Source organism: Corythoichthys intestinalis, chromosome 10 (assembly GCF_030265065.1).
Source record: "Corythoichthys intestinalis isolate RoL2023-P3 chromosome 10, ASM3026506v1, whole genome shotgun sequence".
Classification (NCBI taxonomy): domain Eukaryota; kingdom Metazoa; phylum Chordata; class Actinopteri; order Syngnathiformes; family Syngnathidae; genus Corythoichthys; species Corythoichthys intestinalis.
In genome coordinates, this window is record NC_080404.1 from 37938258 (window position 1) to 37965341 (window position 27084).

The 27084-nt window shown below is 38.8% G+C and overlaps 1 protein-coding gene across 2 annotated transcripts in view; it reads left to right on the forward strand.

Moving 5' to 3' along the window:
* bean1 (brain expressed, associated with NEDD4, 1) overlaps positions 1-27084 on the forward strand; it is a 79259-nt gene that overhangs the window by 20758 nt on the left and 31417 nt on the right. For both annotated transcript variants that reach the window (XM_057847527.1, XM_057847528.1), the window contains exon 2: positions 243-380. In XM_057847527.1, the coding sequence (XP_057703510.1) occupies positions 243-380 (138 nt within the window). The remainder of the gene's footprint in view (positions 1-242; positions 381-27084) is intronic.

Below are 27084 nucleotides of genomic sequence, written 5' to 3' on the forward strand. Positions count from 1 at the left end.
TTTGTGGCAGCCATATTGCATTCAAACATACCTGTATATACAAAGTGCCTGAGGCCTGATAAAGAGCAAGATGGGACGCTGCACGCCTACTTCCATTCCTGCCCCTTGAAACGCTCCGTACTGATTGATTGTGCATTTTGTTTTGCTTCACCTCTCTCGCTTGTCTTGTCTAAATTCTCTCTCTCCCTCTCTCTCTCTCCCTCTCCCTGATTGGACGTCTTCCCTGCATCCTCCCCCGGTAGCGGCGTTCGCGGCGATCGGAGCACTAGCGGCATCAGCGTGCGTCGGTGAGCAGTTGAAGTCGGCTTCCTGCCTGTTGAGATGCGCTGGGAGGAAACACTGTGAACACGAGTTCATGCTGATGAAATTGATCTGTTCAGGTAAGAAAACAACGTTTCTTCATTCCACTGAGCGGCTGGAATTGCAATAGTTTCATTTGAGTGATTTTCAACTCATTGAGTGCCTTCAAGGATGTAGGTTTGGTCTCAACATTAGAAGGGATGATATAACAGCATAACCTGCATGTACACTTTTTGCTGGAGAGGGGACATTTATACGACCAGAGTTTGGGTGAACGGGGGTCTGGGCTACATTTCTCACGAATATGAACCTAACTAATTGATAGGTTAAAGTGCGTACGACCAGGCAATTTAGGGGCCCTGAGCAAAATAATGCCAAAGGGCCCACATTTTTGTAAAAATGTATTAAAATTGTAACTTTATGTGCATCTTTCTTGATTCTTGATCTCATAACTATGTACACGACATTGCCAAGCATTACCTTGAATTGTACATTTGGGGAAATCATCATCTTGTGAAGAAGACGGCACTCCACCTCCAATTCCAAGATACTTCTCAATAGCTCCTTTGAATCATCCAAAGTAAAAAAATATGATTACATGGAACAAAATTCAGCCCAGGAAAATATTCGTCAACAAAAACGTGTACTGATGGGAGTGCGTAGCTAATTAAGTAGATTCACCGTAGGCTGATATATGGCATACTACTTGATAATAATGTCCAGGGTATTTTGCCGACTATTTTTATACCTGTCCACACTTAGTTTAAGGGCCTCCCCGCTTTTGTGAGGTACGCCTGCATTTGCGCAAACTACGCATGCGTAAAAAGGAGAAGCCTCATGTGTTACGTCATCGCCCGCGCGGTTTATCTCTGAAACGGAAACTCATTCCTAGCCCACGGAAAATTTCGAAGTTACTACTCCTTCTAGACCAGGGGTCATGAATTAAAAATCCTCTGGGTCCGAAATTAAAAAATTACAACAATCTCGGGTACGGAAATATTTTTAATAGGGTTGTTCCGATCATGTTTTTTTGCTTCCGATCCGATCCTGATAATTTTAGTGTGAGTATCTGCCGATCCCGATATTTCCCGATCCGATTGCTTTTTTTTGCTCTCGATTCAATTCCAATCATTCCAGATAATTTTTCTCGATCATATACATTTTGGCAATGCATTAAGAAAAAAATGAATAAAACTCGGACGAATATATACATTCAACATACAGTACATAAGTACTGTATTTGTTTATTATGACGATAAATCCTCAAGATGGCATTTACATTATTAACATCCTTTCTGTGAGAGGGATCCACGGATAGAAAGACTTGTAATTCTCAAAGGATAAATGTGACTTTGTATATTGTGACTAAATATTGCCATCTAGTGTATTTGTTGAGCTTTCAGTAAATGATACTGTAGCCATTTAACGGTTCTGCCCAAATGCATGATGGGAAGTGCACCCATGACTGTGCATAGTGGCACCAATTGCTATATCTTCTCTGAGTTGGAAAATAACACATGGTGTTAAGAAAAAGATCAACTACTATCGTTCTTCCCCACATTGTTTCCCGCGATAGTCCTAATTATTGAAGGGGGATTGTAAGGCTTTAGCCAACTAAAAAAAGGTTCCAAAGACTGCCAAAACTCACTCTACTCATCTTACGCTGCCTTTCAGCTTTATATATAGGTGAAACGGCGCCATTATAGATTGAACGCGACACTACGAGAGTGGGTCGTGCAGCGCATGCGTTAATTGTGTTAAATATTTTGACGTGATTAAATTAAAAAACATTAATTACCGCCGTTAACGCGATAAATTTGATAGCCCTACTTTAAGCCAAAACTAAAGACTCTGGATGAGTGTAAGACATTTTGTCTGTAACGTTAAATACAATTAGAAAACGATTTAATTAAAAAAAATATATATATATATTAAAAAAAGGCATGTCCGATATTTTTTGGCCGATTCCGATACTTTGAAAATGACGTGATCGGACTCGATGACGATCGATCGGGACATCTTTAATTTTTAATGCTTCTTTTTTTCCAAAAAATACAAACGTATTTTTACGTGGCCATGCTGATAATTACAACATTCAAAAATGTAAATAAAATATAAAAGGTGCATAAAACTAAAAAAGTGCTTTAATTGAATCATTAAATAGCAACATAAGAGCATGTTCAAGACTTTTTTTTTTTAAATTGTGGATGCTGACAGGGGGAGTTGCTTTATTTTTTGTCAGACCTCTTATTTTTGCTTTCCATCAACAAAGTTTCAGCAACTACACTCATACAATCTTTGACAATCGGTGCGTCAATGAAAACTTTTTGTTTTGACCCAATATCCACGCTATTCTGAGGGAGAATTCATTTGCGCGTTGCTGTGCAGTGAATAAATGAACCATGAGCCTTGAGGTGCGATCATATCGAGCCCTTAATTCCGCTATTTTTGGAGAAAGAATGGCAGATTTCATAGGGAAACTTTGCAAAAAAAGCTGCGTGCTTCGTCTCATAGTGCGTTTTCAAATTGCTGCTTTTTACAAGCGCTACCGTCTCTGAATGAGTCTCAGATGAGGGATAGCGGTCTTGTGCTGCCGCCAGGTAAAATGAACAAAAATGTGTTGGTCCACTCCTCCTTAAACACTCTGTTTTCTGCATCAATCTTGCGTAGTTTTGAGCACGCCATTTGCCGTACCTTTTCGCCTCTTCCTCCAACTTAATTCAGCTCAGTTTTTGGCTGTCACTCCGCGGAGTCTGGAAAGCGAGTGTGAGACACGCTGTTCTAAAAATAACTTTCAAATGCTTCACTCCCATTGGCTGGCTCACGCGCGTCACCGCTAAGGTTTTTGTTTATTTTCCCGCCTCCACTCTGCAAACCCACAGAGAAAAATGATTGTTGATGTTGCAACGTGTATTAGTCCGGACAGCTTGAGATCCGGTCCAGACGGCTTGGGGGTCCGGAACCGGACCGAGGTCGGCGGTTCCATGACCTCTGTTCTAGACTGTCATTATTTAGTGATCGTTTTTTTCGTGATTGCAATTAAACGTATCACACAGGAGCGAGAGTGGAAGGGAGAGCACGCTCTACTTTTACGTGCAGGCGCCGTGTTGTGATTGAAATAAACAACGGAAGCCTGACATCATTACTTGGGATATTACAATGGATGCTCATTTGCGCTCTCACCACTTGGAAAATAACAAATAGAAGCATATGGTGTGGCGCTGAATATATTTCCTGGAAGCAGCAACCAGGACTGGACTGTTTGTGCATAAAAGTGGAGAATCCTGGATATGGCAACAGTCTTGACAGGCAGAAATGTCTGGGGGGAAAAAATGATCGCGCGCCTCTTTCATTGGGGGTACCACGCAGGTCACTTTTCGGGGTTTAGTTTTCCTCTACGCATTTTTATATACAGTACTCATGTTCGGTCGGCATTGAGTTGGGAGGAGCCAGCCCTGCAGCTAGCTGATTGGAGACAACTCGGGAGAGGAGCTCTGTAAAAAACGCTCATCTCCACCTCATCCCCGATGGGAGGACCCCAAATGGGCACTGAATTGAAGCATATTATTGAGACGTAGTTTGATTCCATTGTTTACGATGTTGTCATGCCGCACAAAAAACAGCAATGGCATGACGTCCCTTGCTAAGTATCCGAAAGTTGTACGGCCATAGTTTCTAAAATTAGATGACAACGCGGAAAAACGTAGCTGAAAACGAGGAAACTTTACTTCCTGATCTCACACACACGTGCAAATCGGCCGCTATTTTCGACAGCAAAATACGGCAACCCCACTTGAACAGTGTCTCTGCCTCATCTGCATTGCACATGCGATAGATAAATAGACACAACGACATGTATGTTTGCTACTTTCCCAGTAAAATTACTGCGAATTGGCTTTCTAGTTGCCGGTTATAGTATATGGACTACATGTCCCATGACTACTCCATGCTCACACAGCCAACGGCATTGGACTTGGGGAGATCTAACGTAGCTATTTGATGATATCTAGTTTATCTAGTATCTAGCATTAAAAAAGGCACATTTGTTCCTTACTGCACAACACCAGCATATGACCGGTGACCGTCGCCGTTTCCCGCAATGCGCAAAGGAGTATGACGAAACATTTTTTAAAAATAATTAAAGATTTGTCTGCTAACCAGATGCAGCCGTCAAAAGAGCCCGATCTGGCTCGCGAGGCACAGGTTACTGACGCCTGTGATAATACCTTTCAAGTCAAACCTTCGTTTTCAAAAAACACTAAAACATTTTAAAAACTTGATAAATGTCTGGATTTTATTAGCAAATTGAAATTGCAAAATTTGAACACAACTTAAATCATACTAATTTACACAGTAAATACAAACTTGTTAATAATCTCTTAACTATCTATGAATGCAAAAAATAAACATTTGTCTTAAGACCACTCAACATTGTCTGTCCAAATGAAGAAATTAAAGATACAGTTGTACCTGTACATACGATCGCTTCGACACACGATCTTTTCGACATCTGACGTAAAATTTGACTAGCCATTTGTTTTATAACTGACGACATGCTCGAAATACACCTGCTGCTGCTGATTTCTCCAGCATCTTCTGCACTGACATTTCATCCGTCTTTACATGCTGACCCCTTCTCCTCTTTCCAGTGGGGCAGTGGGTGTAGATCTCTCATTATCACTACGCATGTACAGTACATGAAAAAAAACTAAGTGTTGATAAAAATAACAGAAAATATGCAGATATAAATAATAATAATGGAAATCTATCAACAACAAAATATCATCACTGAATATCTCCTACATCCCTAATCTTCATATAGAAAGAAGAACAATACAAACTGTAAATGCCGGCCTGAGATACACTGCACAAACAACTTTCATCTAATATACACATTTTATTATTACATATGGCGGAAAACACAGACAAGACTGAAAAAGCAGTTTCTGCTCTTGCACTCCTCTTTAAAAGAAACTGCTATATTTTAAGCCAAAACAACTGTTGTGTTTGATAGAACAATATGTCTATATGCTGCCATAGCAGATTCATGGCGCATTAAGCCCCCAACCTATTTCTAATCTGTCCGTTTTACCCTGGAAACCCCTGTTTACAGACGTCGCGCAACCGCTTTTGTTTCAACCCAGCCATAAAACGAAGGTAATTAATTATATTGGTTTTTCGAAATGTCTGTCATTTTTAGCTTAGAATTATTAATTGATGTCTAATATTTCGTTTAAAAAAAAAAAAAAAAAAACGACTTTAAAAATGTATTCACTCGCATATTTTAAACTTTTAAACAAATCAAGTCACAATGAAAAAAATGGTATCTGTAAAAAAGTCACAGATATTTCCCTCATAACTATTGCTTAATTGTTTTTTTTGTTGTTGTTGTTACTGTCGCATTTTCTCTGATATGTTAAATGATAAATAATCAATCCAAACAAAGATTTTTTTTTTTTTTTAATTAAAAGGGTAAATATATGAAAAAGAAAATCTCGATTTCTGCATCGCGACCCTTGTTATATCAACATGTTTCACCATAAAATCCCCCCAAAAATCCAGCTGTGGCCCTTCACAGCTGTGTCTTGACACTCAGTGATACTTGCTACATGGAGTTGTTGGATCGAAACAAGGTAAGTATGCGATAATATCTCGATAAAGTCATGGTGTCTGTAATTCTGCTCTCGCGTGCTAGGGTAGGGTAGGATAGGGTTTTGCTGTTTAAAATAAATAAATAAATATATAAATGCCCTCCTGTTCAAAATTTTTCCTCCCCCAGAAAATTGAGATTTTAAGCTTTCCAATGATGTATCACACATGCATATTGGACAATTCTGAAATTTGGCCAATTTGGAGCTCTGAGAGTGGAACTTCAAGTCACTTGAGTGTTTTCCGCCATATACAAACACACATACACTTCAGCATCAAATGTAACTTGTCTCACAGCACCAAAAGTAAAGTAAGTCGTCTTACCTCTGCTCATCGGTGGCGTCGCCCACGTGTTCAAATCCGTCACTCTCTTCACTCATCCGAAGAAAACGATGACAAATTTGGTCCAGCCTCTTCCTCGAGTTGATGAAAAAGCGCAAATGCTTGCGCTAAATATAGTTTTCGATTCATTCACAAAGTCGCTCGCTCAATCAAACCAGCCGTGGCTTGCTACCTTACTACTCGCCTCCCTCTCTCTCGTTCGGTTGATCCTCGCTCGGGCTCGGCAGTACAGGTGTACCTCGACATAGGATCGCTTCGACATACGATCTTTTCGACATCCGACGTAAAATTTGACTCGCCATTTGTTACTACATCCGACGACATGACAGCACCGCAGACGAACGCACGCCGTATTTTCTTCGGTGAGAAATCAACATGGGTTTCAAAAAGGTTCATACAGGTGGTGAAACAAGGAAAAAGGTGACGCTTAACTTCTAAATGAAGATGCAAATTATAGAAAAATATGAGCGTGGGGTGCGCTTCTGTGAACTGGCTTGACAATACATCTCCATGGTTGTCCTCCGACCACTATTCGCCAGTCTTCATCAGTTAAGCTGGCAATTATTATTGTGGTAACACTTCCAAAGAAATCGCCAGCTTCGTCCCGTTTTTATCATTTATTTCACAACTTATTCAACACAAAACGCCTCCTGGCCGCCAATGTTAACTGTGTTCTCAAGAGAACATTGAAAATGAAACTCTCAAGCTCACCGCTCTCGCGTGCGGTGCGTTCACGTACAGCAAAAAAACGTCCGCCACATTAGAACCCGATTCGTTACATTATTACAGGAATAATGATTATTATATTTTTCAGATTTTTATTTATAATTTATTTGTTTTGCTATGTGTAATTGCTATTTGTAATAGTACCAGCAGTATTTATTAAGGATTTAGTGTAAGTTTTTGGGCTATAGAACGAATTAATGGAATTATAATGTATTGCTATGGGAAAATCCTGCTCGACATACGACCATTTTGACTTACAAACAAGGTCCTGGAACGAATTAACTTCATATGTAGAGGTACCACTGTATATTCATAATTTTTGCATTGTGCTTCCGTTGTGACGTCAGAACTGCTCCTTGGATATGTGGCGCTTTCGGTTTTGAAAAAGGACAAGAAATGATGGAAATAATAACATAAACAAATGATCCATGCAGCGTTTTAAAGTTTATTTGAGAGGACAATACAACTATAAAACTTGAATTACATTATCTCACGTTTTTCTTGGTCGATTAACTTTTAGTAATAATTAGAGTAAAGCTCAACTTCAGCACTTTCAAACAACACCACATGGGTGACGTAATTACAATGTAAATGAAGCTTCAACGACGACTTGCGCTGAGGACGCGTTGGCGCGTCCTGCAACTTTTAAGGGTTAAAGAATAGTTTTAGACATAAATAAATATTCATAATATAAATAACATAAAGTATAGATAATACATACCGTAGATTTATTCTCTCTCATATGATACGTGTGTGGGGGGGCGGGGGGGTGAAAGTGTACATAAATAGGTGGATGAAAATCAAGTGTACGTAAATATGTGTTTAGAACTCTTTTATTCCTATCACAAGATACTTATAACAAGATTTAAAAATTTGCGATGAACTGACTGTGCAAAAGTTCAGCTGCGAAGTAGTGAGGGATTACTGTGTGCATGTGAGAATTATTCCTCAATCATAATATGGCGGGTTGTGTTGTTTTTTTTACTGAAATTGGCATGAGTGTAATCAGGCAGGGGACAGTAAAAGTGCTTGTTTCACTTGAAAATTGATGTACAGAATGAGGGAGGGTGTGTGTGTGTGGGGGTTCATACATTTTCATTCAAAAACAAAGGTTTTCTCTTTCTTGCTAGTTCCATCCGATGTACTACTCCGTCTCTCCTCACTCCTAAACCTTTCACTCTCCAAACTACCGCCAAACTATCCAAACACTCACCTGATCGCAACTCTCCTTCAAAGACCCACATTATTAATGCAGCCAGAGGTGTTTTTAAACTGCAGTGAGCCGTCAAACCTTGCGGCAAAATCTAAAGCACTCCCTGAAGCAATGACGTGGTGGAGCTGGGCAGCGAGGCATCGGATGTTATCGTGTTTGGATCCCCCCAAAATGTAGCGAGCCTTGGTACGCACTTCATGAAAATGTCCCTTCATTACTCGAGACGCGCTTTGAAGGCTCGGCACACCTCGTTACATCACTACTCGATACGCCATGTTGCCTTGGCCTTCAAATATCTGTGCTGAGTAATCATCACATAATAAATGTACAGTAAATTGTAGCCTTAGCATATCGTTCGCGCTAGCATTAGCATTTAATGTGGTGAGTGTTGTCTTAAACTCTTGGAAAACATTTTATATACACTTCGTGGCCTCCAGGTGATTTTAATTAATTGAAAATAATGTACTGTTTTCCTGTTGAGTGTGTATAATCATCACAAAGGCGATGTCTTTGTAAACAACAATTATGTGCTCGTCTGTCAATGTTCATTTGAAATTGTTGGAAACCTTTTATGTATTCATTTATTCATTCATGGACTAAAATTTGAAGTTTACAGACGAAAACATTTTGCGTAATTGTCGACCAAAACCAGATGAAATTTGTTTTCGCTGACTAAAACTAGACCAAGACAAACACATTTTGAAACTCGAAACTGCAATTTCTGGAGAAATTACTCTGGGTCTTTGCTGTGTGGGGATACAGATCTTTGCCCCGCCCAGGGTGAATTGAAAATGAATGGGAACATTTTTGGACGTCCATGGCAGTCAATGGCATCGACTTACATAGGCGCCAATGGAATCCAAGTACATTGGGACAAATAGAATGGACAAACATGCCCGTCAATGGCATTAAACAAATGCCATTAGAAAAGAATGGGAAAATTGGACGTCCATGGCCGTCAATGGAATAGGGTAAGTTTGGGGGGCACGTCCTATTGATATCTGGTCATTTCCTGTTGATTTGGGGATTTTTTTTTTTGCCATTGAAAATGAATGGGAAACATTTTGGACGTCCATGGCCGTCAATGGCATCGAGTTACATAGGCGTCAATTGAATCCAAGTCCATTAGCATCATTAGATTCGACACACATGGCCGTCAATGGCATCAATGCAATCTAAATTCCATTGGAAATCCCATTGGAAGTGAAGGGGAAATTTTCCCATTAGAAATGAATGGGAATTTTTTTGGCAAATTTCCGGGGAACCGTACATTTTTTCCAAATTCTGTATTCAATTTTTATGCACCTCACCGTCCCGGAATTGTTGATGCTTTTTTTTTTTTTTCCGTAAAATTGCCGTTTATGGGCGAACAGAAAATTTTTCAGGGCTGTTTGAAAAATTCCCTGCATCGCAAGAAAATTATGGTCGTGTCGATACTTGAACGGTGCCGATCGGTAAAATGGTTCGGGCTGCATAGCGCGCCAAAAAACGCGGAGAATAAGATGAAGTAAGAATAAATAATAAGTAGGCTAAAGCTGCAGAACAACACTATCTGGCCTTTGCCAAAAAAGGCAAAGACCCAGATAATGACTAAAATATGACAAAGACTAATAAGTGTTTTTGTCCATTAAAAGGGCTGCCAAAAACAACACTTCCATAAATCAATTACAGACCAAAACACTTACAGTGTGTCATTACATATTCGACAGCAGTAATTATTTATTTTTGTATTTATCTATTTTTCGCTTCAATCAACATTGTGGTGTGTGCCTACAGACATAATTACCAACACGGGGAAGTATGGATGTAACCATACATCATTTTGGATCGATATTGATTAGTGAGCAACGCAAAACATCCATCAATATCGTCATCCTTTAGATCAGCGGTAGGCCCCTCCCAACTGGATGCAGAGCAAACTGGAGTATATAAAAAATACATACTGTTGGGAAAAATTAAACCACGAAAGGGAACCGCATGGTAACCCAAGCCACACAGGGGCGCTTTTGCTTTCGTAACTTTTTGGACTGTCAAATTGAGCGAGCCTCACAAAACGAAAACCCATAGAGGCGCCGCCTGTCTCGGCCACTGTTACGCACACGCCCCCTTGATGGTCCCGGTTGTGGTTTCCGCTTCCAGGAAATATACGCGGCGCCACACCATGTTTCTATTTGTTATTTTCCTGCACAACGATTGTAACAACTGAAGTAACGATGTTAGACTTTTTTGTCGTTTTCTCAAGATTTATTTTAATCGCAACCCGCCGACTGCTCATAAAAGCAGAGTGTGACCACCCTCTGCCTCCTGCATTCACATGCGTTCACGAAAGAAACAGTGCTACGGACTCAGACAAGCTGGCAAAAGAACATAGATACATACATTGTGTGTTTTTATACATACATACACATAGACACACACTATATGGCTATTTTGGAATCACAGTTTAAAATATGTTGGGTTTTGGCTCTTTCCCGGTTCCCGACCCCTGCTTCAGATAAATGAATTGAATCCTGGCAGACTTGTTCATAACAGCATACATCGTATCGTTTTCCACTGAACTGATATTGAATCGTGTCGTCATGAAATTGGTGATTCACACTACTAATTTCTCCACAACTGACATATATGGGTCATTTTATGCAGAAGATAAAGATTGTATAAACCAGAGTATTGTTTTGAAAGTGAACTTGAAGCTATTTGTTGTCAAAAATGTCCAATTTACTTGTATTATTTCCTTAAGTGAAATGTAACTGATTGTTTAAATATGTACATAATATCAAATTAAATCGAGCGACGGCTCTTGAATTGAATCGAATCCTAATATCAGCAAATAATAATATCATAGTCCAAAGTATTGATGTTGTATCATACCGTCATGAAATTGGTGACTGGTGCTAGAGGAATGTGTTTTACAGCTGACTTATATTGGCCATTTGATGCAGAGGATAAAGAATATAGTCTTAGAAGTATTGAGACTGTAAGAGAATTTAAAGCTATTGGTTGTTTTAAATACACGCCGAATTCACTTTGTTTAATGTTCATTTTGACAGTAAACGTCAACTAGGAGTGACGCAGTGATTAAGGAAAATTATTTTTGAGAGGTTGAGAGGGGACACCAGCACAATATGAAGCTTGCTTTCCTTGAGAAAACTATCGAGAGCAAGTTAGGTGGCTATCTTGTGTATATTTTTATCCGGATCAGAGGTTGAGCTTTTAAACCCAAGAGAACAGAAGCTGGTATTTATAGACGCCTCAATAAAAGATGAATCCTTCGCTTACGCAACTCATCCTGACCACGGCGGAGGTGTCCGGGAGATGGACAGACGGACATGTCCCGCCTTCCTTTCGTGCCCTTTAAATCGCTTTCGCTTGCTACATCATCGTCCTTGCCTTCCTTCACTGATGTATTATTCACATCCCTGACTGACTCTTTATGCGGACTCCCCCATCCCTCCTGTCCCCCCCGTCCCCGGCACCTGGGGCATGCTTCCCCAAAGGGAGCCGAGCCAAGAGACGGATAAAAAGCTCAGGGATGGCTTGCTGGGCGGAGATAAGACGCTACCAATGGCCAAGGTTGACATTTTGCTGGCTGCTGCTTTGTGGTGGGAGAGCAATGTGTTTACACCACTTCACAGCATTTAATGACAATGTCAATGCAGCAACATCACTGCATGCCAAAGATTACGTTTACATTATTTGTACAGGGGGAGACCTAGCTGACTCAGTTACTGTTTGGTTAAGGGTTTCCCAACCTTAACTGAACCAAGGCATTAGAACAGTGGTGTCCAAACTACGACCTGTTGTCCAGTTTTTATTGGCCCCAAGTAAATTATGGAAATATCATTCAAAATGTCCCACACAAAAAGCTTCAATTCAGCCCATATTATGTTGCACTTCGCAGCTTTAACACTAGATGGAGTTAGTCATTTAAACAGTAGCTCTCCATGAGCTCATGGGTCAAATCCTGACAACATGTTGAAATGAATGTAGAAAGTGACTGTAGAATTTCAGTACGTTTTACATGAACTTTCATAAAACAACAATCCAATGTAGAGCTGAAACGAATACTCGAGCAACTCGAGTAACTCGAGTTTAAAAACTTATCCGAGTAATTTTATTCACCTCGAGTAATCGTTTATTTTGACAGCTCGAAGCATCACGTTTTGCTCGGACTACTTTGAATGCGGGAGAACACGCTGATGTCACGTGCCTAGAGGAAGAAGAAGAAAAAAAAAACTTACTGCAACCGACAGCCGCTACAAACGACGCCGACGTTGCTAAATACTAGCCCGCATGATGCTACGTTGGTAGCAGGTAGCGTCTGATGAGTCTCATAGAGATCACATGTATGTTGAACTAGATGCGAAATGACAGACTCGGTCGCGTCTGGGCAGCGTTAGTAAACAGCTGCCATCTTAAAGCAGTAGAGCGCATAGCTAATAAAGAGCGCTAAGTGTTAATAAATAAAGATTAACGTTACTGTCACTAGCTCACGTAACGTTAGCCCAGCGGAGGGCTAGGTTTCTATTAATTATGAGTATGACCACTGTCGATGCGTGGCTAACGTGTTTTACATACAGGCTTTAACATAACATAGCGTTGTGGAGTGATGAGGGTGTAAAATAAAAACTCAATAATGCTAACTATCAATTTTAGCTCAGTAGTCATTGCTGGATAAAACACCAAGTAGCTCTGGTCCCTAATGTGCTCCAATACAGCCTGTATAATACATTTATTTTGAACACCGCAAAAACTCAAAATCCTATCAGGACTTACAATTTTTGACCAACTTAAAACTTAACTAGAACTTAAAAATGACTTGACACAGATAGAAATTCAATTGAAACAATTGGGAAAAAAATCCTAACTTTAATGATGTGTGTTATCAAGCGTAACAGCATTTTTAGGTATATACAGTATATATATTTTTTAATAAGATCTAAAGGTTTTTTTGAGTGAAAGCAGTGAATTTGTCTTTTTTTTATTCTAGTTACATCTGAGATGCAACTGTTGGCTGTTTTCAACAATATACATCGGAAATAAAGACATTGATTGACTGAAAATGGTTCAAGATTAGATGAAATGTCTTGTTTTCTCATGTATAATTAGAATTGCTCTTCACCTAAAAATCTATTTGTTTTATCCGATTACTCGATTAATCGATCGAATTTTCAGTCGATTACTCGATTACTAAAATATTCGATAGCTCCAGCCCTAATCCAATGTGATAAATTGATGTACATTTGCTCAACTCCTTTGCTGCCACTGGACATTTTCACTTTGTTCTGCAAAAGTTTAATTCAGTAGTATAAATATAAATACATTTTTAGGGCTGTCAAATGATTAAAATTTTAATCGAGTTAATCCCATCTTAAAAATTAATTAATCATAATTAATTTCAATTCAAACCATCTCTAAAATATGCTATATTTTTCTGTAAATTATTGTTGGAATGGAAAGATAAGACACATGACGGGTATATACATTCAACATACTGTACTTAAGTACTGTATTTTTTTACTATAACAATAAATCCATAAAATGGCATTAACATTATTAACATCCTTTCTGTTAAAGGGATCCACAGATAGATTTGTAGTTCTTAAAAGATAAATGTTAGTACAAGTTATAGTAATTTTATATTAAAGCCCCTCTTAATGTTTTCGTTTTAATAAAATTTGTAAAATTTTCAATCAAAAAATAAACTAGTAGCTTGCTATTGTTGACGTTGCCGAGCGGTGACGTCACAGCAGTTCTTTCACAGTGTCTTTAACTACGTAAGCTAGTGATTGAAATACACCACAAGGTGTCAATGGTGAGTTTTAAATTACTTAGAAATCAAGCCAATGAGTGTGTTTTGTCCCTCGACTGACGCCGTAGTTCCCTGTTTTTTTTTTTTTTTTTAAGACTGGGTCTATTGTGATTCACGTTCATTTGAGTGCTGTCTTCACAACATACGAGACCACTGATAGTTTGTATACTGTGACTAAATATTGCCATCCAGTGTATTTGTTGAGCTAAACGAAATGTTTGAATAGAGTATGACCAAAGTTTAATAAGTTTTATGTGTATTTTGCACAGCTATTTTGATTGGGAATGCCAGCTTTTCTTTTTGTGATTTTTTTTTTGTTGAGAGATAGTAATATTATTTTTGTTGTGCATTCACTAAATGATACTTACGTTTGTTGTGAAGGACTTGCCGAAGCTTAAGCCAATAAACGGCGCGGTCCAATGAGTGCCTGTGTCCATTGCCTTTCTCTGCCTCTTAGCTCTCAATATGCAAAAAACAGCGTCATTGTAATCTGTTTGAGGCAATGCATGAGCGGGTTATTCAACGCATATGTTAAATGCATCAAATATTTTAACGTCATTAATTAAAAATAATTATCGCCTGTTAACGCAATAAATTTGACAGCACTAATATTTTTCAAAATCTTTATATCTCTGGAGTATTATTTTGCTTGTAGCCCTTAACTCAGTACTTCTCAAATAGTGGGGCGAGCACCCCCCCGGGGGCGCATGTGATCTCGGGGAAACATACTTTTTTTTGCTGTACCAGAATAAAGTGTACTTGCACACCCACTCAGTGGGTGGCAGTGGCGCTCTCATTTTCAGAGTGTGCACAGTATTTTTGAACCGAACAAGTGCACACAGCAAAGAGCACTGAAGATATGAAGAGTTAGACCATAATATATGACAAACCGTTTGTAGCGTTTGGCTTTGAATTTTGATATATTAGGAGATGAGGAAAGACCAGTCTGTTTGCTGTGTCTAAAAATGTTTGCAGCAGACAACGGGAAGCCAAATCAATTAAAACGTCACTTAAAGACATTAGACCCCTATCACATTGATAAGCCGCTTGATTGTTTTTCAGCGAAAACCTGTTGAATATTGCCAACAATCCTTCCTCTTTGTCAGTGTCACATCAGTAAACCAGCGAGCACTATTAGCATGCTCAGTGCAAACCCCACACCATAGCAAAGGAGCTGATACTGCCTGCAGCAAAAATAAAAACTGTCCCTTTGTCCAATGACACCGTTTATGTCCTATTTTTGTTTTTTTCGGTAAATTTGTTTGGCATATTGTCATCGTAGGTTAATTTTGCTAATCAATTTCAATTTATTATTATTGCTTGATTTTATAAAGTTTTATTTTTTAGTATGAAATGGTCAAAAATATACCTCAAGTGTATTTTTACAGTTTGGATATGACTTTTTAATTCAGGCAAATTGATGCGCTTTAAGTCTTTTCTGTTACAAACAAAACAATGTTAATGAAGTTATACTTTATTCTAAGTTGGTCGATATTACTTTTTTTCCTTTAATATGAAAAGGACACAATTTTATGCAGAGGTGTACTTCTAATAATAAATTTACTGGTACTATTTACAGTGGCGGCAGAGAGTTGGGGGGTGGGCGCAAAATTTTTACATCTTCCTGGAAGGGGGTGGGGGGGCTGGCGTAACAAAATAATTGAGACTGCCTTCACTCATTTCATATATTGACAGTGATAGTCGTAAAATTTATTTCAACTGGGATAGCAATTGAATGATCATGTTTTACTGCCATTAATGGCAATAGACGTCCAATCCAATTTGACTTGGAGGCCCTCCCAGGCAAAATGGATTGGACGTCTATCGCAACCAATGTTATTATTATTATTTTTTTACCTCGTTCTGATCCTCTGTGTAACAAATGAAAGGGGAAAGATTTCAAATGGCCATTGCGTCCTGATTTTTCTAAAAAGTGGCCTCGGAGAAAAAAGTTTGGACATCCCACCTAGGTTAAATTTAAAGTGACGGCTTAGTTAGTTTAGGGTTGGAATGGGTAGAGGAAGAAGATTTGGAAGAAGACTGGGTTATTTCAGGTGCTGGGCTAGCAGTACAATAAAAATACAGCACTAATAATACTATATAATATAAAACAATACAATAATAATAAATACAATACAAAAAATACTAATTATCATCCATTTAAAAAGAAATTAAGAATCAAATTGCTGGATCAACCACCAATTTTCTTGCTGGAAAATTTCAAATATTTCAATTATCCAAATTAGCCAAACGGCATTATTAAAAGATGACAATATTAAGCGATATTTTTGCATTCGGATCGATATACAATGATCCCTACTTTGCGCATCAAACTTCGCGCCCTTAGACCATCACAGATTTTTTTTCAATTAAAAAAATGTATAAATAAATGCATTATTTTATAGAGCTGTCCCGATCTGATGACGTGTTCTCTCACTCTCGCTCCTGCTGCTTTTCTTGCTTGATTAACAGACGTTAAGGTTTGATCTTGCCAGAAACACTTGTAAGCTGCAACTTCAAAGCACCGCATACGTCAATCATCGTTTAACTTGTTAAACAGTTGCTGTGGCAACTTATTGTGTGTAGGTGAGCATCTTGACCAGATTTGAGTAGACTCACTCAATGAAGTATTTAATAAAGATATGCATTTTTCTACTTTATTCTTGTTTAAAAATAATTCAGTGGGACAGCAACATGTTTAAAACTTATCATAATTATTACATTACATATACTTTGGGGGAAAAGTGGAGAAAAAAACATGTCTTATATGTATCCCTTTCCAATGATTAATCTGAATAAATACATTGAACACACACCAAAAAAAAAAAACTATTTCACGGTTTTTCACTTATCGCGGGTTCTTATCGGGTTCTGTTCCCCAGTAACCGGGAAAAACGAAGGACCACTGTAGATTCACTTGTGCTTAACAAATCAATATGATCGATTATTGTTACTTTACTTGTTGAAACATAATTGGCATAATAATCGGGGGTGAAAGTGCGCGGGAACGGTCAGGAACGCAGTTCCGATATAAGATTCAGGGCCATAACGCAGTTCCGGTATAAGATTCAGGGCCGGTATACGGTGCTATGATTCCGAAAATATGACGGCAACTGTCAAAACACGATGTAAAAAAAAATAAAAAATAATACAAAGCTGCCACACATGCATTTCATCTCCAAGAAGAAAACAATCTACCAACATCAGATTTACATACACAAATGTTAACAACAAGCATAATAAAGTGCTTGTGTAGCGTAATCCGTTTCCACCGATATTTATTTTATTCCACGGACGGCATGGAGGTTTACCCAGCTGCTGCAGTTATCCGAGTCTGACAATGACGAGTCATGTCAATGTGCGAATGCATGCAGCAAGCAAAACGCCTGGGCTCATTTATCCGTTAAGTTGGCTGACATATTGACATGTGATCACCAGAGATAGTTAGCTCTAATTGGTTCAAATGTGCATCTTTTCTGAAACAGCCAAAAAAAAAAAAAAAAAAGGGCAATGCAACAGAAAATGGATCAAATCTTTAAGAGCAAGAAAGAGTTAAGGTGGCTTATTTATCATATTTTTTTTTTTCTTGCTCTGATGGGGAGGTTCAGAACATCATAGCTGTCAATGTGCACTTTGGACTTATATTTGTTCATTTATGTCAGGCTACTTATCCATTTCCTTATGATTTAAAAAAGTCAATGTTTGTGCGATCTTCAAAATATATTCAATTTCACTCTGCATAATATGTCATTTGTAGTTATTTTTTTTGAATGTATGTTACTTGTATCTTTATTATTAAAAAACAACAAAAAATGTTGACATTATCTTCAATTTTGATATACATCATATGTCCTTAAGTAGTTAACATTGAGATTTTGCATTTAGTATGTGAGGAAATGAGGGAAAATAAAAATTAGGAGATGGAGGTTGGGGTTATAGCTGTTTTTGTTAACTTTTATTTTGCAAATCGTAGAAAAAATACAATTTTGAATGAAAATCAGTTTTTGTATGTGTTATAGAAATAACTGACCAAAACAGTTTTCTTTGCATTTCAGTAGATTTTGAGACCCCCCCCCCCCCCCCCCCCCCCCCCGGAAAAAAAACAAAAAAACAAAAACCAAATTGTGGCTCCGTGGTGACCTTCACGCCAGGGAATTCTAACCACTTTCACCCCTGATAATAATGGTGCTTTATTGTTATGTATGCTTTGGGTCATTTCATTATTTCAGCTTATCCATTATTATACATATTTTATTATGTACTGAACCTTCCTAAAAGTGATTCCAATATTATTCCTTGTCTTTAACTCATTGGCTGCCATTGAGAGCAATGGACGTTCAATCCATTTGGACTGGGATGGTTGGCAGCGATCATTCGCCAGTTCAAATGAATTCGACATCTATCGCTGTTAGGTTTGTATACATTGCAGTGAATATTCCAGTGTGCGTTTGCGCTATCGGTAGCAAGAAGATAAACACCTAAGCCAATCTACATACGGTGGTTGGGGGGGTGCACTGCTGTGATGCGGGCAGATCTGAAATGGAATCTGCGTGTGTTCCCCCTGGCTGCACACATCATTTATCCATCAGCGCCGAGCCGCCATGCCTCGCCTCGCCTCCAGCCAGCTATCAATCACCGCATCGCTGCGCTTTATGGAAATGGACGCAGGGGAAAAAAAGTGCTTTTAACAGCGTTTTTCGACTAGATGTGGCCATCCGAGCGTCTATAGGGTGGCTTGGCTTACATCTATCTAAATGGATATGAGCCGAGTATGCGGGGAGGTTTCAGAATAGCAAGGCAGTTGCGCCTCACTCGCTAATCCCACCGCCCCTGACGGTTAAAGAGAGCTGCAGGTGGTCAAAATGGGTGCTGACTGTTTGACATGGTACAAGAAAAACAAGAAATGTTTTATGGTAGACGGGTAAAGATTAAATTATGTTATATTATTAAAAGTAGGTCAGAACAATTAATCAGTTTAGTGAATCGATTCATAGATGTTTAAAAACTGCAGAGTTTGCATAGAGTTTGAAAATATAATTGACTTTTTTAAAGGGATCCTCGATCTTAAAAGACATGTAGGCGCTAGTAAACCACAATTGTTCTCTTGTACTAAAATATGTTATTAGAAACACATAAAATGTTAAATCAATGGCAATATTTTGCAATATTTAGTACATATTTTGACAGTTTCCAAACGTGTACAACAATTGTGTATTGCTGCCTAAACTCGCTAAGTAAAATGCCTCGATGTGCTGCTTTTGGATACAATTTCCAGTCAAATGGAAACAAAGGGAGTGATGTGAGTCTCCACAGATTTCCTATTGACAAGAAGAGGAGAAAGGTTTGGGAAAATGCCTGTACACTGACAAAACCTCCCAAAGACCCAAGGCTTTGTTCTGGCCATTTATCTCCTACCTTGTTAAAAGCTTTTAGTCGACAACTTATGAAAGTGCTCACCGGAGCGGCTGGATATAAGCGGAGACTAAATTCAAATGCTGTTCCAACTATTTTCTCTCACAAGAAGCCTCAATGGGCACGGATAGCGAGTGAAATGAGCGCAATAAAGTGCCAAAGACAAGAAACTCTGGCCGCTATCTTAAGCAAGCAAGCCGCTCCTGTCACTACAGCGGTAGGCGAACCTTCGGGCGTACCGCTAGTCACAGAGGAAGCTAATAATTCACCTCTACTGTCAGTTCATCAGGGAGTAAGTGTGTTTTTTCAGTATTCACCAAATACAAGTGATGCTGCCACTTAAACTGATCTAGACACGTCCGATGCAGCGGTACAGTGGCCAGCTGATGCTTGCCGAGCACTTAACTCATTTGCTCCCAAAAACGTATAAATACGAGGGGCATTCAAAAAGTAATGCACTCAAATGCATTGCTCGTACAGGATTTTACCAATCTTGTTTGTATTTGACACACCTTTTTGCGATTGTTATATGTGTTTTTCTTATTTTCAAATTTTTAAAGCTTAAACTACCTCATCAGCATAAGTTTTGTTGTCAAGATTGACAGAGGTGGATGGGCGACCACTACGGGGCTTATTGGCTATGCTGGCTTTACCCACCTCTTCATGCTCTTTAGTACTATTTTTAAATCGCTGTACCCATCTTTTGACAGTACTGTAGTCTATGGTATCACTACATTTTCCAGCCGGTTGTGAATCCTCAGAGGGGTTTCTCCCTCTGCAACAAGGAATTCGATTATAGCTCTTTGTTTCTGACGAGCTTCAAGAGGGGCAGCCATTTTGGAAGCTAGTTTAAGCTTTAAAGTGATCCTCTAACTTAAATACATGTAGGCTCTAATAAACCACAATTGTTCTCTTGTACTAAAATATGTTGTTAGAAACACATAAAATGTTAAATCAATGGCAATATTTTATAATATTTACTACATATTTTGACCGTTAGTTGGCGCCATGGTTTGCGGGCTCGCAGTGATGACGTCATTGGTATCTTTCGTGTTCAACAATTGCTTATTGCTGCCTAAACTCGCGAAGTAAAATGCCACGATGTGCTGCTTTTGGATGCAATTTTCAGTCAAATGGAAACAAGGGGAGTGAAGTGAGTGGTCAAGGTGGAATTATTATTTTTAGTGAATAAATGTGCATATGTGGAAGCTTCTCCCCCTTTTTGGTCCCTGTATGCACGTATCCTACCCACCACGCGTTACAACTAGCGCCCGAACATTTCTCCTGGATCCTCAGTCAAGTAAGGGATCCGTCTATTTTCTGGATCCGACGGTCCCACCGCGTCTGCAATAATGGTTTCGGATCTGTCCATTTTTTTTATTCGTCGGTCCCAAACAGCAGCTTTTCAGATCAGTCTATTTTGTGGAATCGACGGCCTGATGCGGCTGCGGCATTACCATGGGATCGGTCTAATTTCTGGTGTGCTCTTTGGCCTGTACTGTATGTAAAGCATACGACAGCTCTGGATGCTAACAATCTACATAATTATATTGGGATAAGTTTGAAAACGCAATATGCTTAACTTGAATATCTGCTAATAAAACCGGGCAGCATACACTCTCGCTCCCAACCGGACTTCCCAACAGGACTCTGTCGCATCACCAGTTTTGCCCAACTTTTGTCTTATCAGGTATTTGCTGCACGCATTTTTCCCTGAAGCTTGTCTTGTGAACGATCGACAGTGCTGTCCTGCTCTTCACTTTTCAGATCTGGTTCAAATAAGAAGGGTAGACCTGACGACATGTTGGGGTAGCTAACGAGTGAAGCGCTGGAAGTTCGGTAGCGGGCCATGTGACGTCAACAAGAATGGCGACCTATCAGTTAAAATAATTTTACAAATTTTATCAAAACAAAAACATTAAGAGGGGTTTTAATATCAAATTATTATAACTCATACTAACATTTATCTTTAAAGAATTACATGTTTTTAAGATCGAGGATCCCTTTAAAAATATTGAGTTCAATAATAACATTTCTCTTAATGGTTATTAGTTTAAAGTAACTTGTAATATATCGTAAGCATTTAATTTGTTTGATATGAGGTGGCAACTAAAGTTCGCCGCGTGAGTTGACAGTGGTTGCTATTAAGAGTTGCCTCGGGTTTATTGGATGATGAACACTACTAACGTGCAGACAACTCGTCGATACCTCTGATTATATTCCAACAAGAAAAAAAGGGTTAACAGCTGAAGTGCATCTTGCATGGAAGAATTGAAGCTCACCTAATTTTTTCTGGAGTAAAAGCGGCCAATGAGGTAATTTAGTTTGTGTTATTTGTAGGGCTGTCAAATTTAACGCGCTAACGGACGGTAATTAATTTTTTTCAATTAATCACGTTAAAATATTTAACGCATGCGCGGAATGACCCGCTCATGCATTGCCGCAAACAGATTACAATGACGCACTTGAGAGCTATGAGGCGGAGAAAGGTGTCTTGTTTTGTGCTTTTTCTCAACAAAGGTATACCACACACGACGTGCTGGCACTTTGTTTCTTTATTAGCACATTCAGTTCAACATTAACACAGCTTATGGCTCTCGGCAGGCCGTAACTCTAACTCACTCCTGCATCATGTGAGTAAACAACATGTTGGCACCGCGTGCACTTCAATGTGCCTCGGAAAATTCTATATCAGAATATTACAAAAGGCGAGTGGACACAGGCGTTCATTGGACCGCGCCATTTATTGGCATAAGCTTTGGTATCATTTAGTGAAAGCACAACATAAATAATATCTCTCCCAAAAAAAAATAATGCTCGCAAAAAGAAAAGCGCGTCAATCTGTATTACAGTTTTTCTCGAATGTCAGAACACATTTCAGGAAACTGCCCTCTGTTTTCTCTGAACTCTAAACACAAAACACTTTTCTCAAGCTAGCTCCACAAAAACTCGCATTCTCTTTGCAAAATGAAACTCTCACTCCAAAACCCAAACTTTCAACCGCAAAACCCAAACTTTCACCACAAAACTGTTGCTCCTATGGCCAAGAGTAAACTTTGACAACAAAATGGTCCTCACAGCTTGCAAAAATGTAAACACTATTGGATATCTATCGCACACTTCAATAAAAATTGAAAACACAATGTTCAAGGTGTGATGTTATAAGTACCCCATCATCTATATAGTCATCAATAGTAAGTCACAGATTTTTAGGGGAATTGAACCCCATTTATTGATGACAACCTGTACAAACGTACTTTTCCCAAAACAAATATTTCAAAAGAGAACAAAAGTATGTATGTACAGTAAAGAGGTACTATGGGGTCTGCGGGGGGGCCTGTGCAGGGGCCTGCGCATCACGTCGTCGGGTGGGGTCAGGCCACAGGATCTCGTCCACATCGCAGGCTATATTTTCCCTCGCCAGGCAGCTGGGGAAGAAAGCTTTGGCATGCCGGACCCAGCCTGAGTAATCCCCCGCATCATCGAAGGCCAGGTCTATGGCCCTGAGGAGGGTCTCTCCACTAGATGGTTCCCGGTGATACACCTTCCACCGCCATGATGAGAAGAACTCCTCTATGGGGTTGAGGAAAGGTGTGTAGGGTGGCAGACATACGTTGAGGAATTGTTGGTGTATATTGAACCACTCTCTAATCTGGTGTGGTGAAAGCCGATGTTATCCCAGATGATGACATACTGTAGATAGGAGGAGGCTGTGCTGGAACCAGATTCTGCTGCTCACGGTCAATCAGGATATCCTGTAGCTCTCCCAAGAATGTGAGGAGACACTGGTTGCTGAAGGACCCAAGGAGAGCATCAATTTTGAGTCGTTGTGCATTCTCAACAGGCCAACGTGGATAGTCTCATGTGTCTTCAATTTTGAGTTACCGTGTTTAAGCAATGGCGCCCGTGCTTTCATTGTGTTCAACTTTTGATGTCTGAGTCTACCATTTTGAATTGTGTGAGCAAAATGTGTTCAGTGAATGAGAATGTGTTCATATGATTGCGCAAAGTGTGTTTTAGCAAGTGCAAAAGTGTTTAGCCTAAGTGTAAATGTGTTTAGAGAATTGCATTTGTGTTTAGAGTTTTATGAAATTGGAGATTGAGGTGAAATGTGTTTATAGTTAAGCCAACTAGCGGCCTGATTTAACAAATGTGTTTAGGCAACTGGTCATTGTGCTTAGAGATCAAGAAATTGTGCTTTAGCAATCGAGAAAAACTGTAATGAGGCCCTATTCTCACACAGTTAAACAACAGTGCAAAGAGAACTGGCATTCCCAATCAAAAAAGCTATGCAACATACACATAAAACTTACTCAAGACTTAGGTCAAACTCTATTCAAACATTTCTTTTAGTTCAACAAATACATTGGATGGCAACATTTATTCACAATATACAAACTATCAGAGGTCAAGTACGTTGTGACGCCAGCACTCAGATGACGTGAATTACAATGGATGGACCACTAAACAGGAAACTACGGCGTCAGTCGAGGGACAAAACACACGATTTGGCCTGATTTCTAATTTAATTTAAAACTCGCCATTGACACCTTGTGGTGTATTTAGTGTATCGAGTTTATTTTTTGATAGAAAATTTTACAAATTTTATTAAAACGAAAACATTAAGAGGGGTTTTAATACAAAATTAGTATAACTTGTACTAAGATTTATCTTTTAAGAACCACAAGTCTTTCTTGTGGATCCCTTTAACAGAAAGAAAGTTAATAATGTTAATGCCATCTTGTGGATTTATTGTTATAATAAACAAATACAGTATTGATGTACAGTATGTTGAATGTATACATCCGTCTTATTTCTTATCTTTCCATTCCAACAATAATTTACAGAAAAATCTCATATTTTAGAGATGGTTTGAATTGCGATTAATTACGATTAATTAATTTTTAAGCTGTGATTAACTCCATTAAAAATTTTAATCGTTTGACAGCCCTAGTTATTTGGCTTGGAAAATCTGTTGGTTTCTGTTAGTTAGTGTAGTTATTTAGTCATGTTTTGTTAAATTTCTCTGTGTGAAAATTATTTTACTTCATGTAAATTGTATTGAAATAATCCAAAACAATCATTTTCACTCTAGCTGATCCGTGACATTTTGTTGAGGTCTTGGCTTCTGGCGTCACTCCCTAGCCCCCAAATTTACTGTTGTTCACATCATGTTCCTGCATGCCCCTGACAACATGTTTCGTCTCCAGTTGGCGATTTTAAAGGGCATCAGGGGAGAATGGTAGCACTCTCAAGGGGACACAAATGGAGCGAGGTGACTTGGAACGGTTGAAAAATGAATGAACGGGGAAGGAAGGACAAGTAAAGGGTAAATGTCAGTTTAAAACAGACTGATCAGCTGTTGACAGCATTGCAGTTGTACGTCACGCTATTGTGTGTTTGTGTGTTTAACGTAGACAGATGTTACAAAGCTGCGCTAACACGATCAAACGCAGCCTCTCCTCCTCTTTCCTCTTCTATTAGATCATCTCCACTGCTTTCTGGACGCTCATTATTGCCCACACAAATCTTCGGAGAAAAGCAGGGAATAAAAAGATATATACCAAGACTAAGGCCATGTCTACAACTAGCAGGATTTTTTTTTTTTTTTTTTTTAAACCGAGGATTTTGCCATAATACGTCCGGAAAAAATAATTACATCCACACCAGCACGTTTGTAGAAAAAAAAGCTTCCACAGCCAACCTCATTCATTTATTTTTAAGTACATTCCTAACAATCCGTGAAAAATATTTGTTCATAATACCCCCATCCTTCGCATGTGTTCTTCAATATGAAGCACTGCGAGAGTTGGCAAATTAATGGAAGCAAAAAAAGCACCTCATTTACTCCAAACATAGACTTAAAAAATCTATTGACCTGACACTTAGTCATCGTTTGCGTCACGCCTTATCAGAGGGGGCCGAGCTTCATTTAGTAATAGCCGAAGACGGCACACGCTCATGTCGGATTTAAGCTTGGATTTACTTACAATTGGATTTAACTACGAAAGCTGTACTGCATACAAACAGGAAGGATTGCATCAGGAGTGATTTGTTCGAGGATTTAAGGTAATTATTATATTTTTCGTACCATGCATGCTTGATTGAAGCATTTATTCGCAGGAATTTTCTTCTTTGTCTAGACATGGAGGCGGCTAATTTTCAGAACTGACTAGCCTCATAGTTGGCAATATTTACGTGAAATAAATGCTACCTGCATGGTTTCTTTGCTTTTAACCAAGAATCGAGACTGTTTTACGTCAATATCTATGAAGAATTTACGGATTTAAGCATTTATTCACAAGAATTTTTGCCAGAAAAGCTCTGTTTACGCCAGGCTGCCGCTAGCCTCATTCGCTAACAGTATATAGTGTATAATGATGATAAAGGGATATTCTATTCTATAAAAAGTTGTGATTGTATATAGAATTTACTATCTATTTACATATTATTTATGATTGATTCTGCTTGTTTTCCTCAAGTATTAAGTTTCTGATAAATTGAGTGATTTATTTGCTGTTGAAAACTTGCAGTAAATAAAAAAAAACATGAAGTTGCTATTTTGGTCAAAAACTTATATGTTAAATATTGCTATTGAGCCTAAAAATATAGGTGATTATCTCTGCATTTGGTGATTTTTGAGCATCTAGTGTAAAATCTGAGACTTTTATAGCCATTTTAAATTGCGTTATAGTTGTATAGAAAATAATCGGGATTTTATAAGGGAACGACTTTGAATTTTTTTATACTGCTGCTCATGGAGACTCATATATGGCTAAGTTAGGTGCCTGTTTTGGTTTTAGGTCGGTAGCAGCTTTGGTTTTGTAAATATTCGAATTTGAAGTTTTTGAAAATAGGCCTTCTACGAATCGCCCCAGTTTCCTGTGTCAATAAGTTATGAAGTCTATGCTCCAAATGTAAACATTGGTCTCATGTGTGACATAGGGAGAAAGTTTGTCGCAGTCAGTGACGTTTCCACAGTTAAATCTCCGGTGTCCACATGATGACGCCACAAACGCAGAATTCCGACATCTTCATTTTAGACGCAGTTTTTAAGAACCCTCGTTTAAATGTGCGTGTGGATGATAGACCAAACCGTAGAAAAAGTTCTTCTTTTTGACAAATACCCTGCTACGTGTACACATGGCCTAATACAAAGGAAATAAATATCTCATTTGAACAGGAGGAGCAGCTTTTGTTTCTGTTGTCATTCATTAACAGTGTTGTCAGTAACGCGTTACTAAGTAACGAGCAATCTAACACGTAAATTTTTCCATTCAGTAATCTATTAAAGTTAGTTTCCTTAGTGCCTTTGCGTTACTATTTTGTTGTTTCCTCATAATGTATGTAGAATGAAGAAAACTGTAGTCATGTACGAAGAGCATTTCGAATAGAAAATGTTCCTCTTCACGTTTTCTCATCAGAAAAAAAAAAAAAAAAAACGGTCATGTGTATTACCATGATGTGTAAGCACCGTCTGCAGCGGCAGGCAACAACATAGCCTGGCGACCTCATCAGGACGCTAACTAACAGTGAAAGAGGCAAGAGAGATACCACAAACGGCTGCATTTGCTCACTGGAAATACAGCCATTACTTCAAATTTCTGTCCAGTAAAGATGACAAAAATAT